Source organism: Phoxinus phoxinus, assembly GCF_949152265.1.
Source record: "Phoxinus phoxinus genome assembly, chromosome: 5".
Classification (NCBI taxonomy): domain Eukaryota; kingdom Metazoa; phylum Chordata; class Actinopteri; order Cypriniformes; family Leuciscidae; genus Phoxinus; species Phoxinus phoxinus.
Window position 1 is genome coordinate 39,622,645 of NC_136880.1, and position 16,766 is coordinate 39,639,410.

The 16,766-nt window shown below is 38.7% G+C and overlaps 2 protein-coding genes across 2 annotated transcripts; both read right to left on the bottom strand.

Moving 5' to 3' along the window:
- Nucleotides 1-6,214: 6,214 nt before the first annotated feature.
- On the bottom strand, nucleotides 6,215-10,189 carry LOC306998626 (uncharacterized protein). The gene is made up of 6 exons (XM_079612841.1): nucleotides 10,056-10,189; nucleotides 9,489-9,538; nucleotides 9,366-9,413; nucleotides 9,226-9,285; nucleotides 8,987-9,052; nucleotides 6,215-7,902 (listed from the first exon to the last, which is right to left on the bottom strand). Exons 1-5 carry the CDS (start codon nucleotides 10,186-10,188, stop codon nucleotides 8,993-8,995), a joined length of 351 nt encoding a protein of 116 aa, XP_079468967.1. The 5' UTR covers nucleotide 10,189; the 3' UTR covers nucleotides 6,215-7,902; nucleotides 8,987-8,992.
- A 59-nt stretch (nucleotides 10,190-10,248) lies between these two features.
- On the bottom strand, nucleotides 10,249-13,495 carry LOC306998321 (CMRF35-like molecule 1; the record flags this gene model as incomplete). The annotated part of the gene is made up of 6 exons (XM_079612286.1): nucleotides 10,249-10,354; nucleotides 10,448-10,484; nucleotides 11,124-11,182; nucleotides 11,460-11,502; nucleotides 11,577-11,882; nucleotides 13,480-13,495. 6 exons carry the CDS (start codon nucleotides 13,493-13,495, stop codon nucleotides 10,249-10,251), a joined length of 567 nt encoding a protein of 188 aa, XP_079468412.1.
- Between the last annotated feature and the right edge of the window lie 3,271 nt (nucleotides 13,496-16,766).

A 16,766-nucleotide genomic window follows, 5' to 3' on the forward strand; every position in this document is an offset into this window, starting at 1 on the left:
TTGGTTATGTTAAATGTAGGGCTTGAGGAGTTCTCATGAAATATGACCACAAAAGGACCGGGAATAGAGTTTGTAAGTCTACCTGGGCTACTGCAGCCGAGCATCACTGCCTTTACTAGTAACTCAAGAAAAATCCCTCAGCAGGCCAAACAAAAAGTGACTGAAAAATGCGTTGAGTTCTGCTGTAAAGACATAAGGCCATTTCGTTCCATTGAAGGAGGGCGTTTCATTGAGTTGGCCCAGCAGCTTATTAACGTCGGTGCTACATATGGTTCTGTGGCAGCGCAGGACGTACTGCCTGATCCCACCACTGTGTCAAAACGGTGTCGTGAGCTGGCAACAGAGAAACGCAGAAAGCTGGTCGAGCCGCTAAATGACATTCTGACTGAGGTGAATTCGATCGGAATGACAACGGATATCTGGACGGAGGACTACCACAAATTAAGCTACTTGACCATCACTTGCCATTTCGTGACAGGAACATTTAAAATGATAAGCACCGTATTGACAACCGTCGCATTCCCACTGGAAGAGGCTAAGACAGGGGAGAATAGAGAAATCATCAGACCTCTAATGGAGTATGGCCTGGATATGAGTCTGCTGAATAAAGTGGTGTGGGTGACAGACCAAGGCTCAAACATCATCAGTGCCCTCAGACCATATCGAAGACTTGACTGCCAAGATCACCTTTATAATACGGTGATGCGACACGCCCTGGACCCCACACAACTGGCCCAAGATGCTCCGACTGTTGCAGAGACTCTACAAGCTACCAAGACACTGGTCAAATATGTCAAAAAGACAGGCATTTCAGCTTTGCTGTCAAAAACCGTCATCCAAATGGCAGACACAAGGTTTAGCACGGTGTAAAGTCCCGGCAGGTTCGAACCAATGAGGGCAGTCGAACGACGGGGAAGGTCTTTGCGCGTTACTGTCTTCCTTTTACCCAACAAAACAAGATTAAATGGAACACAATTCTCATATGTATTTTCTCGTTATTTCATCTGACTCCATAAATGAAAGGGTTTTAATGATATCTGGACATCATTAAAATATGAACGAATGTTGATTATTCTTAGACTCTTGTTTATATTTTACCCGTTAGGATCAGGACACTATGTCGCTTTGAGATCCTTAACCAGGTCTCCGGCACAAGCGTTCAGTCCTGACGATCAGGAGCAGTGGCAATGGCTAAATATCTAGGATTTTGGCGTAATCCCTACACGTAACAATCAAAGATATATTCAGTAGCCCTCATGAATGTCCTTCAGGGACTTAATTTAACCGTTTTGACCTTAGTAGGTTTTGGCCTTCATTCGTTTGGCCAGCAGACGCCAGCAGATTAATTTTACTTCTCTTTAATGGCTTTGGATTGGCCAAGCCCGCGATGGTTCGCGTGCACTTACTTAAGGTAACATTAAATTAGAACAGAAGTCGTCGGAAGCGTCCAAGCTAGATTAATCAACCGTGTTGGTCCTAGACGGACAAACTCATCCTCTCACTCAAGCAGCCTGCAAACTTTCCTGATATCAGTTACTTAGCCGTCGCTAGTCCCTGAAGCAGCCTTGTGGTAACATAAGGATCCATTAATCTTACTTGGGAAAAAACAAGTCTCAGAGTCGTTAAGAATAAAATCAAACGTTTACGATTTATTGACCAGGTAATGAAATAATAGTTCAAAGTCCAATTCAAAAGATAAAATCATCAGTTTAAGCATATCATATCAGAAATCACAGAATTTGTAGAGATTATTACCTGTCAACAAAATTACACACATCGCGTGTGGGCAGTCAACCTACAGACTCCCAGAACCTTTTGCTCCTTTTCCTTATAAACCCAGAAATCCACCAAATGGTGGTGTCTGTCATTATAATTAGATTTCAGACCCCTATTGAGGGGTTCGCCAATGTGAGATCAAAATTAGCAACCAAATGGCTTCTTGGTACCTGTGGCAGAGAATACTTATTTACATACAGGAGGTAGTTTGAATGGAAGATCAGGGGGACACACACCTTCAGAGAGTACATCACATTTTTCATATCTTAGAACTTCTTTTAGCTTTTCATTATGATTGGGAGAGTGAGACCATTTTACCAGGCGCACTGAGACACTTTAAATGAGACCAAACACATATCGTTACTTTTTTCATACACACATAGCATTGCATAGGTTTTTAGTGTATTTCAGGTGAGGAGGAGGGGGTTGAAGGGAGACATGGTGTGTGTGTGTGTGGGGTGTGAGTTGTGTTCTGTTGCATATGCAAGATTCAGTTCAAGTGTTAATTCCCAAGAGAGCCTTTTGTTTCATCTAGGGGGCGCTCAGACGAACTGGCACCAGCCTTACAACGGTATATCTGACCTTAAATTCTCTCCACTCGGTTTATCAAGAACTACGCGAAAAACTACATGACCGTGCAGAGAGCTGGCGGATCGATGCCATATCTCCAGATATCCTTGACTTTCTTGTTGAGTTCTTGCAACCATTTTATGATGCCCAGCGTGAACTTGAAGGGGGCCAGTACCCAACCATAAACGTGGTGTTTCTGTGGTTTGAACGACTGAAGCGTCACTGCAACAGAAAGACGACTGACATCATCAGACTATCAGGCCATCATCCGCGAGCGGCATCTCATTTGGATTTTGCGTAAAGTGGAGATCCAAGAATTCCAAAAAATTGCAACTTTCCTTTGGGCTAAATATAGCCAGCTCCGAATGTTGTCCTCTTCAGAGAGAGAGAACCTTCACCTGGAGGTTCGGAGACAGCTCAGCGACCTCCGCCGCACCGAGGAGGCCACCACTGAAGGACCTGCGCCCAAGAAAGCTCAACTCAAAATCATGCCATGCAGGACGACAGAGATGTTTTGGGCTAGGGGAGAGATCAGCAACTCAACTACCCGAAGCTTAGTGTCCTTGCCTGCGGCATTCTTGCCATTCCAGCCGGCAGCAGTATAGCAGTGAGCGCAACTTCAGCGCTGCTATCAGGACCATCGAGCAGAGGAGGACAGCCTTGAAGCCATCTACCGTTGATGCAATCCTTTTTCTGCATAAGAACATGGATTAGACTAAACTTTGATATGTAAATGTTGATTATGTAAATAGATCCCATGTTGCAGTTTAGTTGCCTATAGTTTTCGAGGAAAATGGAAAGAGTGATTTTCATTTCAATAAGCCGCATTTATGTTAGGCTTACGTTAATGTTACTTTGATTTTTTTATATTTTTTTATTTTGTTCTGTTAGTTTGGGCCATTTTTGGTAGGCCTATGTTCATTTATTTTCAATTGGCTATGATTGGGCATCTTGTGCGCGCCTGTGTTAATGTGCGCTTGTTGCTCCATCTGCGCGCTCTGATGCGCTCACGCGGGCTGGGCTCGGACAGAAAAATTCGTCCCGATCCACACTCTAGTGTGTGTGTGTGTGTATAGGCCTATATTACATTAGCACAGGGGTTCCCAACCACATTCCTATATTATCAGTAGAATAGGACAGAGTGTGGTAAAGTGAGACATCGGGTAATGTGAGACACCCCTTGTATCTAGGCAACGGAACACATTTGTGGTTATATGACCATCACGTTTTCAAGCCCCTCCCACTTATGAAGTTTTCCCCTCCCACGTTTTCAAGCCCCACCTTTGGCCATGAAGGAGTGGATCTCATGGTGCTGTGATAAGCATGTTTTTTTCACAAAAATATTTATTTTTGCACGTAAAAGTAAATTTTCTTGCTGTCAGCTTAATCAACTGTTGTGCCAAAGCAAATTGATTCAGGTAGAAAAACGTATATCATACATGTTGATGAACTACCAACATATAAAACCATGTGATGATGCTAGCTGAAGATTAGCCTGAATTGCTAAGAGAGAGCGTTTTTTTTTTCTCAAATGTGGCGGTGGGGTAAAGTGAGACAAATGCTGTGGGGTAAAGTGAGACATGAGGCAAAAGTTAAGTTTAGTCTTAAACATATTTTAATGTAATATTACATTACATATGTTTTATTTTTAATGTCATAAACATTGTAGAAAAGCCATCATGCCAAGGCAATACACCAGGAAGACAACCTAAATATGCACAAATATAATGTACAAAACACTGAAACTGAAGGCCTTATAGATTATTGACCCTTAATTCATAATAAGAGATATTTTATAAATATATTGTGCATGGTGCTTCATGCATCATAAGAACCAGGCAGAACAGAATATATACACAAACATCTTGTTTCATCCTCCAAACTAAAATTACAGTTCCATTCTTGTTTGTGTAACAAGCCCAACAAAACAACACTGACACACATTCAGGCAAGAGTCAGATATGTAATGTAAAAAGCAGAGTTCATTTTCATATATTGTCAATTTCAGGGTGTTACAAACCTCTCAGAGACTTGGGGTGAAGATCCAAACGCAGCTTTATTGGGACAATCCAGAATCACAATCCATATTACAGGCAAAAGGTCAAACACACGGGCAATGAATCCAACAACAGGACAAACAATGGAGAGAATAAAAAAAAACAGGATGATGCTCAGAAGTGCAACAACATACAAGACTTCACAAAAGTAAGAGTGAATACACAGGGCTTAAACAGACAAAAGTAAACCAAATAATAACACACAATTAGAAGTAATCAGAACATGATTATCCAGACAATGGTTATTATGTGAAATGTAGTTCATGTTGAGATAAAGCAGAATGATGGACTGCCCTCTGGTGGAGATCACGGCTGGTGGTTGTGACCGGGAAAGTGATCACGTGTTAAATTTGTATGTCAAATAAATGGATACATTCATAACATTGGCTGGCCAAAATAATTACATTTTTTTACGTTCTTTGACGTTTCATATTCTTTTTACCATTTAAATTTTGCTTTGAAATGGCAGGTTCCACTGTGACAACATGCCCCATTACATTGGTCATTGTACAATGATTATGTACCTTTTATCTTGGGTAATAATTGCAGGAATTTATTTTAATGATTTTCAAAAAATAATTACAAATGTTCACTGATAAAGTCAAGACCATAAAAACATGTCCAAAGTTCAAATCCAAAATAATTCAACAAGCAAAGTAAATAATGATGAATGCAAATAAGACTCATTTGTATAAAAGACTGATCAAACACGGTTTATTTAACTGGTCAGTTTCATACAGAGGCCAAGCATTTGTTAGTGCATTAAACAGATTATTAAAGGGTACAACCTTTTTATGTTGAAAGACAAACTGGAAGTTTGTTTCCTGGATTAAAAAGATCCAAACAAGTAACTCTAAATAGCCCTCCTTCACTGACTATATAAAGTAAAACCCAAACTAAAGCCCAAAAGAGCAAAGGCCTCATTTTTTATCCCTCACTGTTTTTCCAACCTTGCTTTTTTTTATTTTTTATTACATCATCCCACTCTTTCAATAAAACCACCACAGTCATTTCTTCAACAGCCACAGAAAGCACAAGTTGACTAAACACAGCAAATATCTTCACCCCTCTTTCTCCTCCAGGAACATCACAATCTGAGGGGTTTTAAGGCTTCTCATCATTATCCTGAAACACCTGATCATCTCAACACACACCATTAGCCCGTTACAGGGCTGCAGATCCCAAACAGAACCAGATGAGTGTAAGGACCACCCATTGGCCCAACGACGGAATCCAACGGGGTGGGCGAAGGGATAATGCGTGTATATCTTTCCAGCGCTCCAGTGAAGTTCACTTAATTTATTAGAATTTAGTTTGAATATTACTTTAGCTCTACGCTTAATCTGACTCCAGTTTCAAGTGATAATCAAATTTAGATTGTGTTTCTTATTAGAAAATAGTCATAAATATTGATTATGAATTAATTTAGATATTTGGTTATTCAGAGTTTCTTATCTTTCATTTATTTATTCATTATGGACCCAATGCCGCACAGAGATCACGTTGGCCACGTCGTGTTTCTCACGGACACAAAACTTGTCAGTTCTGAAGTTAGTCAGAGGATGTAGGGTTAGCTAATACCCCTTAAGTCGGTTGCCTACTGCTCACTCATACAAAAGAGTGTAGTTGATTTTAGCCATTTCCATACAACTTGCTAAATCAGTAATAGACAGAAATCAAAAGGTCTTCAAGATGACGTGCCTACTGCTCCATTCATACATGCGCCTTTAGTTTGACCTATCCTGCAAGATTTGCGGTAGCACCAGCCTCCTATAATCTACTAAAATAATGATTTCAGAAAACTTCAGAATAAATCAAGATGTAACATTTATTTGTCAGGTATAAAAGTATCATGCCAATTACACAAGTAATTAAAAGCCAATTCAGAAATAATAGATGCATGACATACATTTCTCAAAGATAACTCTAAAAGTAAGCAATGCATTCCTGACAGAGACACACAGCGGTGTGTGAGTGTTTTCCAACGGGAGAACACTGACACAGCACTGTATGGGGGTTTTCCTGGTTACAGGATCCCAAAGACAGCTCTGTTACCTAGCCTTAAATACCCAGACCAGAACAAAAGGGTTGTGCCAATATTTTCAGAGTTTGTTTTGGGTCAGTTCCTGTACCCCAGGGGGTAGCACCTGGTCTCGGGGGAGATATCTTGAAGAGACATCACCCAAAGAGGAACACAGGATTCTCCTAAGTTCTTAATCTTTCTAATATTACCAATGACTGCAATGAAATTAAGACCATTTTACCAATCGCACTGAGACATCTAAAATGATACCAAACATGAAAAGGAAAAACAATAGATTTACAAGATACATCATATGTGATATATAGGCATTCTTAGTGAACTTTTGGTGACTTGACTCAGGGGGAGAGGGGGATGCAGAGATAAGGGAAAAGTGTTTGGACAGGACAATGTCCTATGCTCTGTCTTTGCGATCTTCTGTCCAGGGTGCGTTTTATATTGCAGGGTGAGTTTTGTTTTAACAGGAAAATCAGTTCTTACATGAGGGAGACAGAGACTCTACAGACTACATTTTGCACATATACAGCACAGTAGAACAAACACTCAAATAATGCCTGATTTACAGGTATATCCCCAATAAAAATCATCATTAAACTGCTAAACCATGCTGGTCCGTGGTCAGTAACTATATAAATACATCATATGATACACACAAGACCTTTAACCTATTTAATGTAAGCATAATTGAAGAAAATGACAGAACCGGCGCTGCATGGTATCTACAGCATCTAAAGGCAGATATTAAAGAGTTAGTTCTGAGGTGAATCTGAGAGCTTTCTGTTCCTTCATCGACACCCAACGCAACTACCACTTCAATAAAACTGAGATTAAACCACATGGATTACTTTTAATGTCTTTACTACCTTTCTGGGGCTTGAAAGTGACAGTTGCTGTCAATGGAGGGTCAGAAAGTTCTCAGATTTCATTAAAAAAAGCTTAATTTGTGTTCCCGAAGATGAACGAAAGTCTAACGGGTTTGGAACGACATGAGAGTGAGAAATGAATGACAGAATTTTTCATGTTTAGGGGAACTATCCCATCAGAATAAAAGTTTCACATCAGAACTAAAAGAAAAAAACGAAAACATCACTGAGATGTTAAAAAGTTACAATGAGAACATCACACATATGAGATGATTGTTGAACAGGTCAAGGCATCACGAATGATACATTACTTGGTTTTAAAAATTGTTGATATAAATTTGAGCAGATGAAGAGGTACATGGTAAAACTGTAGATAAAATTCACCATCAGATGGTGATGTTCATCTATATTACGCTATATGAGTAAAAGTAAAATAACAGTTTTTTTTAATTAACTAATTTAATTACTGCTAACAAAATTTGCATTTCTGTAAGCCTACAATTTATCTAAGCCTAATTTGGACTTGGATCTCTTTCTAAAGATTGATGTGTCGCTTTTGTCCTTCATTTGGTCAAGAATACGTTCTGGGATGTACCTGTGATGTAAGATGCAGACACATGACATGCAAGACTGGAATTAATATTTATTTTGTTTCAACTATAAAAGCAAACTATATACACACACACACACACACATTCATCTTAAATTAGGTATCATTCGAAAGCTTAAACTGCGGTGGCTGAGAGAGCTCAGCGTGCTGCAACTGAAGAAAACACCAGCAAATAGAAAAAAACATCAGTTCGACATCACAATTTGCTAGTGTTTTTTCTATTTGCATGTGTTTTTTTCAGTTGCAGCCGTTGAGTGACCTCAGTATTCATCTTGTTCAAATCAGACATTGCCTTACGATGAAAATGGTAGTTTAAATCCTTTTGGTAGTGAGCTCTTCCCCCTAGTGGATGCTGTCACTTTCATTTTTCATTGCACAAAATTGACTGCACTATTTTACAATCAAAACGTTTTCTAATAAACAACAACAACAACAACAACAACAACATATCGTTGGAAAGGTCTGAGACTGAAGGTACCATATTTGCCGACTTTTTTTGGGATAAAAGTGATATTGGGGAAAATATTTATTAATTTGTGACAGGAGAATGCATACTAAAGGCAAGTCAAGTCACCTTCATTATAGCGCTTTACAATACAGATTGTTTCAAAACAGCTTTACGGAGATAACAGGAAAATAATGCAACACAGTTTTTTCTAAATGTGGGTGTCACATCAATATTTAGTGGAAGTTTATCATGTGTTCCTGTTGCCTGAGAATTATAATATAGACTTTTGATCCTTCATCTTACACGTGTTTACAACAAACAGTGACACTTGGTGCGTGGCTATTTTTAGTAGGCCTATCGACCCTAAACCAAATCTCAAGAACCTCAATTTTAAACATCAACTTAAAGTTGGACCACAACTTGGTTAGACACGTGGCTTTGTTTTTATAGCAATTTTTTTTGTAAAATATATAATTTTGCATAAAATAAGTTAAGTACAGAACATTTTCTTTACAGTAAAGTAAAGTCACTTTTTTTTTAAGTGTTTTTACTACACTTCTACATATGCTCATAACATCATTAAGAAGGAGAAGGGTGTGTGTGGATATGGGATGAACTCACAGCCTTTCAAGGTTTTTTCACAGAGCTGTAGATCACGTCGCCCTCTGGATCCACTGAAGATAAAGCCTGTGAATAAACATGATCAGCTTTAAGAGTTCTGTATCACAACCTTTAGTGTGTCATTTCTGTGCTACAAATGTCACATGACCGAAATGCAAAAATAGTGATCATTTACAGAGACCTGGGAAGAAGGGGAGCTGGGGGAGCAGTCATTCAGAGCATTCAAAGACGACACTTACTGCCTTATGAAAGTTTACAGAACTGTAAATCACCAGACAGTCGTCCACCGAGGAAGAAGACTGTGAAGAAACACAATTGATGATCATTCATTTTCAGTCATCATCTCAGGAAACGTGTACAGAGAGAACTGATGACGTACAGTAGCGGCTGCTGGACTCATGGATGTCATCTGGTTTCCAGAGGCCGTCTGCATCAAACACAAACACAGATTTAGATTCTTTTCTGAAGATTTCTGAATTCCATCAGTATGTAAAATACTTACTGTATTACTGGTGGTGTTACAATGTTCTTCTTCTCTAATGTGACCCCTCTCTGTCAGAGTGAGATATGAAGATTAAATATCATAATATGTTCCAATCTTTCCATTGCACAAAATGTTCTTTATAGTGGAAAAAAGTTCTTTCGTTTTTAAAAGTGCTCTTCACACTAAGAACAAAATGGTTATTTTAAGAACGGTTCACTTAAAGGTTCTTTGGGGAACCAAAAATGTTCTTCTATGGTATTGTTGTGAAAACCATTTTTTTAAACCTTTATTTTTAAGATTATGCAATTAAAGTTGACAGTGTTTATGGATGACATATACAAAAGGTACAAAATACTAGGTACATAATATGGTCAGTCGTATCATTTTGTTGTCAAATGTATGTGTAGCCTATCATGATACAAAACTGTACATTTTACCCAGTTTTTGTCTATTTCTTCTCACATACTGTATGTAACTGTAACTAAAATCTATATATACAGTATATTATGTCCATTTATTGATTTATTTGTTAAGTAGCTGTAAATAATCCTGTCAGTCCTCCAGAAGTATAAAGAGAAAACTCACCCGGCTTCTTCCTCCGCCTCCAGGTTACTATTACAACCAGAGAAACGAGCAGGAACAGCACAAGCGTCGCTACAAGACTCATGAGAGTCACATCATGCCTGTGGTGATGGAGAGACATATTTGTGTTTATCATACAGAACCATTCTCACTTTTATTGTGCAGAAAGTTCCTCTGTTAAAGCTTTGTTTCTAACTTAACAAATTAATTCATTGATTACATGCCTGTTTTGCTCATCCTTGCGCTGTATTTCTGTATTATTAGTCTCTGAGTCTGATGTTGGAGATGGATGGGCTTCATCTCTGCAATTAAAAATAACATAACATTACTATGGTGACATGCAATAGTTTGGTATCAGTTGCTATGTATGACTGAATAACAATGTTCTCACTTACATGTGTGTCTCAGGTCTATCAGTAATCATAACTGCTGCTAAAAACAGAAACAAGTTTTTAGTGTTATCAGAGTGTTATCATTAATGAAAGAAGCTGTTTGTTTCCACCACATAAGGGAAAAAGTAATGCTTTGGTAAATCATAATTATGACATAAAAAGTTGACTTTATGACTTTTTCCTAATAATTTAGACTTATGTCATGATTTTTTATACGATTTTTATTTGATTTTATACGTTATTCATACTTTTTAATGTCATAATTTTTATTTTATAATTCTGACTGTCTCAGCTTTTTTCTGTCATAATTATTACTTCTATCTCATAATTTAGACTTTTGTCATAATTCTGACTTTTTATGTATAATTTCAGCTTTTTGTGTCACAATTATGACTTTTTATCTAATAATTTAGACTATCATAATTATTACTTTTTATGTCATAAATTCTATTTTTATGTCATAATTATGAATTACTAAAGCATGATTTTTTCGTATGTGGCTGAAATTGGCTTCCATTTTATGCGGTGCATCTAAACAACAATTGTCTCGGGAGAATTCGACATAGTTTCTTTCTGATGGATAAATTATTTTACACGTCATATCATAATTAGTTAAAAATTTAATTAAATTAAATAAAAAAATATTTGATCTGATTAACCCAGTTCAGCGGCTCCTTACTGCTTATTATTTCATTCACACTTGTAGGACTTCTGTTTGCAGATGTCTGAGTTGTGTACCTGCAAAACAATGTAAAAAGAGAAAGACAAACATGTTCACTCAAAAATCAAAGAACAATCGACTCTCATCATTCCAAACCTGTGTGACTTTCTTTCTTCTGTGGAAAACAAAAACAATGTAGGATCTTCTGCACTTCTTTCCTCAAAAAAGACCCAATCTTTCCAAATTGTGAACAAATAATTTAGACCATTTTTGGGAACATGATCAACAGGTTTTCGGGCTGCGAAAGTATTTAGATGCATTTGATTCTTTTAAATGGTCAAAAAGTACACCTACTTGTCTGTCTCGGGGTCAGATGGTGTAGTTGTTGGAATATGTGCTTGAAAGGAGAAAAACATTAAGATATTTGTATATCTGAACCATTTGTATAGCTGAACTTGTTTGTGATCTTACCAGGTTTGGGTTCATTGACAGTGAGTTGAACAGGAGCCTGCAGATCTCCTACTGAGCACAAGTACCATCCAGAATCACTGCGTCTCAGTCCAGTCATCAACACAGTGAAGCTTCTCCCATCATCACTGATCTGGACTGATGAACTCTGGGATGTGTCAGTCCTCTTCTTAGTGTAACAGCCCTTATCTTTATATCTGCACCAGTGTTTGGGTTTATTCTTGTATCCAGAACTGTAGAAACACTGGACACGGACATTATCACCTTCATGTCCAGATACACTGCTGCTCTTCACAGACACATCAGGAGCTGAAAACAGTCAAAAAGACGATAGGATTTGTCCATCAATTGTCTTATTGTCTATAAAATGTAAATATCTAAATTCTCTTGATATTGTGAAGTGTTTACTACTACAGTTGTGAACACTTTATTCAATACCAGTTCTATTTTTAAACAATTACGGAACCAAATAACGATGATGTGCAGGGAACAAATACTCTGACAGCGGCTGAATTCGAAATAACATAATTTAATATACCAAATTTTATAAATTAAGGATTAATCCAGAAATGTAAATGCACTGATACATGCACTGCACTGAAGCGATATCACTGATACCTCTTAACTGCTTTTTTAGTCTACATTCAGCGCAATCCAGAACGAACGACTCTTATGAGACTGTTCTTTTCAGTGCATTAAAAATTAGGTTACAGACCAGTCCAACTCCCGAACGAATGACTCTTACGAGTCGGTTCTCTTTAGTAAGTTAAAAGGCTTGTTCATCTAGAAGTGGCGCTGCATAGAGGGTTTTCACTACACGTCATTAATCCGGAAGTCGGCCATTTTGGAGGCCCTGAACGTAAACACTGCCACTGAACTGAACGAACTCGCAAATTTGGCTGATTATTGCTGCTGAAAAATGGTTGAGTTTTGGTCTGTACTAATCGGTCACATCGGGGGAAAAACATTTACAGTTCTATAGACTGTCAAAAGTTAAAGAGAAGAGTGCAACAAACTGATGAAAGAAGGCGTTTGTGGTTGGAGAGGTACAGCATCAGCCACATGTGTAAATAGCGTTGACTATGGCTAAAATATTGACGTAGTTAACTATGGCTACATTCACACTGTCAGTCCAAATCTGATTATCTTTGTATCCGATTGGAATATGATCTAAAATGATGTCCACACTGTTCAGATCCGATGTGTGTGTCCATGCTGCTCTTTGGCAATATGGCAATGACGTTGCGTTGATGGAGGGGTTTGCATTTGCAATAGAGATGTTGTCTTATTTAAATTTTAAAACATGGAAATGTGTATCCGCTGCGCTGGACTAACGTTACTGCGTCTTGAGCCTGCGGCAGAACTGTAGGAGGCTGTTATGTACAGCTTTTTTTCTGCGCTCTTGTCTGCGCCGGTTTCAAAATAGGTTTTAAAAATTAGAATTTTCTGCTCGTCCGGCACTTTGCAACAACACAGCATTGTTTTGGCAGCGACTTTCAGCATATTTTCAATACAACAACGTCTGACGTTTACATTTTATGTGGCGTGAGAGTCACATACCACGCGAAATCAGACTGAAGATGATGTCCTGATATGTGATTTGAATAGGATTTCAAACCACATGGATGTAGCTTGAAACGGATTTCATGTGCTTTTTTGGACTGACAATCTGAACGTAATGTCGGGATAAGAAATAGAAGGAAGAATTGCAGTAAGGGCTAGAGAAGCTAGCTCGTTCGGATCTTTACCACACATTAACTTTAGTTTGTTAAAATTTCGCGCTCTTTCCTGCTTACTAAGTCCTTCTCTATGATTTCGCAGCTTCCGGGTGTTTTTTCTGTGGTTTATTAGTGTGTAACTATGTGTTCAGTAGTACATACATAGTGCAATCCATGCTGTTGTTTACATCCGAGTGCCTCCATAATGGCCGCGCATCCGGGTTACCGCCCAGAACGTGACGTTGGTGAAAACCCTCTATAGACCGATCGGTGTATGACATGAATGTAGGCTGCAGCGAGAGCTATTAGGAGCAGACGACACTGTATGCTTTTGAATCGCTCTCGCGGTACTTTGATGTCATACACGTCTGTGCAGCGCCGCTTCAAGTCGAACAAGCCAAAAAACAGCAGAACCAAAGTTGTCCGATTCCCAAATGATTCTTTTTGCTGCATCTTGCGACCATAGAACTTGCAACCATAGCTGGCTAACAATGTTTTTGGTAAACGCACCGTATCCGATTCTCGAACCAATATGACTCTTATGAGTTTGTTCTTTTGTGCGTCAAAAACATAAAGCACAAGAATAGCTCGTCTCCTGAACAAATGACTGCTAGAAATCTGTTATTTTTCATGAATCTAAACCATTCGGCGTTGCGAGACTTTTCCGATTCCCAAAAGAATGATTCTTATAAGCCAGTTCTTACTTTAGTGGATCAAAACACCATTCCAGCGGTTTCTGATTCTGATTCACTTACTAAACTCCAAGGAACCGGAATCGTTAAGAGGAATCAGAATCAGAACAATTAGCGTTAATAAGACAGTTAATGAAGAATGATCATGAAATATCAACAATTAAAGGGATCATGACATGTTTTATTTTATTATTATGTTCCCTTAGGTGCAATTATAGTATTACTATAGTTTTTTTTACAAAAAACTTTTAAAATGTAGTGATTTATGACTTTTTCCCACCCTGTTTCTCATCCTCTGATTCAAACAGTCTGTTTTGGGGGTGTTTCCCCTTTAAGAGTTCAGTGTTAACGCCCACTGTTATGATTGGCTAACGTCAGTGCTTATGCATCAATTATTAACACCCCCAGCCAGAACCTGTGCGGATTCAGCGTATTTAAAAAGTAGTTTAAAGTTTTAAATACATTACTTACAGTTTGCGTCGTCGTTGTTGAGCCCAGAATAGTCGGCACGGACTTATCTTTGAGCAACAGTTTTCTGGCAAAGCCAGCATCATATTGGGATTTGTTCTCAAAACAGTCATCCTTCAAATGTATAGAACAAACTCTTAAATTAACACTGGCGTGACTGGGACGTCCGCAAAAAATAAAGTGCATCCATTTTTCCCTGACGACTGGATCTTTCGGCAGCATATTCAAAGATGTTGTTTGTCCACAGCCAGCACATCTGCGTGGCATCGTAATTTTACTCTACACAGTCACAGACCCACTAGCTGTCCGTCGACTTGTGAGGCGCGCGGCGATACAAAATGAGCGTAGTTGTCTTGCGCTTAAAGCGTAGTTGTCTTGTGCTGGAGGCGGTCATATGCAAACGCTGGTACGTCACTTCGTAACGTGACGTCATGTATTTAGAGCTTGATTAAATAAATGATTCGTTTATAATCGGGAGGACGTCTTAAGCTATGAAACTTGCAGGACGTTTTAATGGTACAAAGACCTCATATATACCAAAAGATCAAGGCAAATTTGGTTTCTCATGTCATGACCCCTTTAAAAATAGTTGGTGTCACATGGGTTCTTCATTAGTCACCGCCTTCAGTTAACATGTTCTCCTTTTTCAGTTCTTTTTACTTGTGCATACAGACATAAGCTATATCTATCACACTAACCCAACAACAACTCTAACCTTTTACATTATTTATAACGTTACTTATAGCTTAATTATTTCATATTTATATAATAATCTATTTTAATAAAATGCATTGTCATGTTTCTCAGAAAAAAAAGGTAATTTGGAAAGAAGTTGGTAACACTTTACAATAAGGGTGCACTAATAAGCATTAACTCATGCTTAACTAATGCACAGATAATACTGAATTAATGTAGGCCTAATGATTATCTAAGCTATTCATTAATTATTGCCTCATCAGCAACTAATGAGGAGTCTGTCTGGTTAATATATTAGTTCATATATGAATTGTTATTAATTAAATATGTAAGTGTGTATTAATTCCATAATACCTTATTTTATTAACTAATAGTGTTCATTAATTTGTTAATTACCACAATGAGCCAAAGCCTTATATTTCAACTTCCAGGTGGGTATCCAGCAGATCACCAACTTCAGGTGACAGACTAACACAGCTGTGGACTCAAGCATCGCACTGGTGGAAGAACTGAATACCTTTTTTGCACGCTTTGAGACCCCACTCCAACAGTCTGCAGTCATACCACCTCAGCCCCAACCAGCTTTCAGTTTCCAACCTCTGACTGTGCAGATACAGGATGTGAAAGAGGTGCTCAGCAGGGTGAACCCCAGGAAAGCAGCAGGACCAGACGGAGTACTTGGGAAAGTACTCAAGGCCTGTGCTGACCAGCTCTCAAAGGTGTTCACCAGCATCTTCAACCTTTCCCTGGCACAGGCTACTATCCCAGCCTGCCTAAAGTCGTCTACTATCATCCCTGTACCCAAAAATTCAAATATAACCAGCCTCAACGACTACCGCCCAGTGGCACTTACACCAATCAACACCAAATGCTTGGAACGGTTAGTCTTGGGTCACATCAAAGATTGCCTCCCTCCCTCGTTTGACCCTCATCAATTCGCCTACAAAGCAAATAGGGGAACTGAGGACGCCATTGCCATCACTCTACACACGGCGCTGAGCCACTTGGAGCATACAGAGAGCTATGTCAGGATGCTCTTTATTGATTATAGCTCAGCCTTCAACACTATCATCCCCGACATCCTGATCAGCAAACTGTCTGATCTGGGACTCCACCCACTCACTTGTTCATGGATAAAGGATTTTCTCACAAACAGACCACAGTCAGTAAAATTTGGACACAACCTCTCCTCCACTCGTTTATTGAGCACGGGCTCCCCGCAAGGTTGTGTGTTGAGTCCGCTGCTCTACATCCTCTACACTGCCGATTGCAGACCCATCCACAACAGTAATACCATACTGAAGTTTGCGGATGACACAACGGTGGTGGGGTTGATCTCGGAGGGTGACGAGTCAGCCTACAGGGACGAGGTTCTGAAACTGTCCAAGTGGTGCCTGGCAAACATATACTTGTTGAGGCACATCATTATTAACTCATCATCTAGTAATTGTAGTAATTGACACACTACTAATGCTGTAATTAATAATGTATTAATGCATATTAGGCTCATTGTGGTAATTAACAAATTAATGAACACTATTCGTTAATAAAATAAGTGATTATGGGATTAATCCACAATTACATATGTAATTAATAACAATTAATATTAACTAATATAT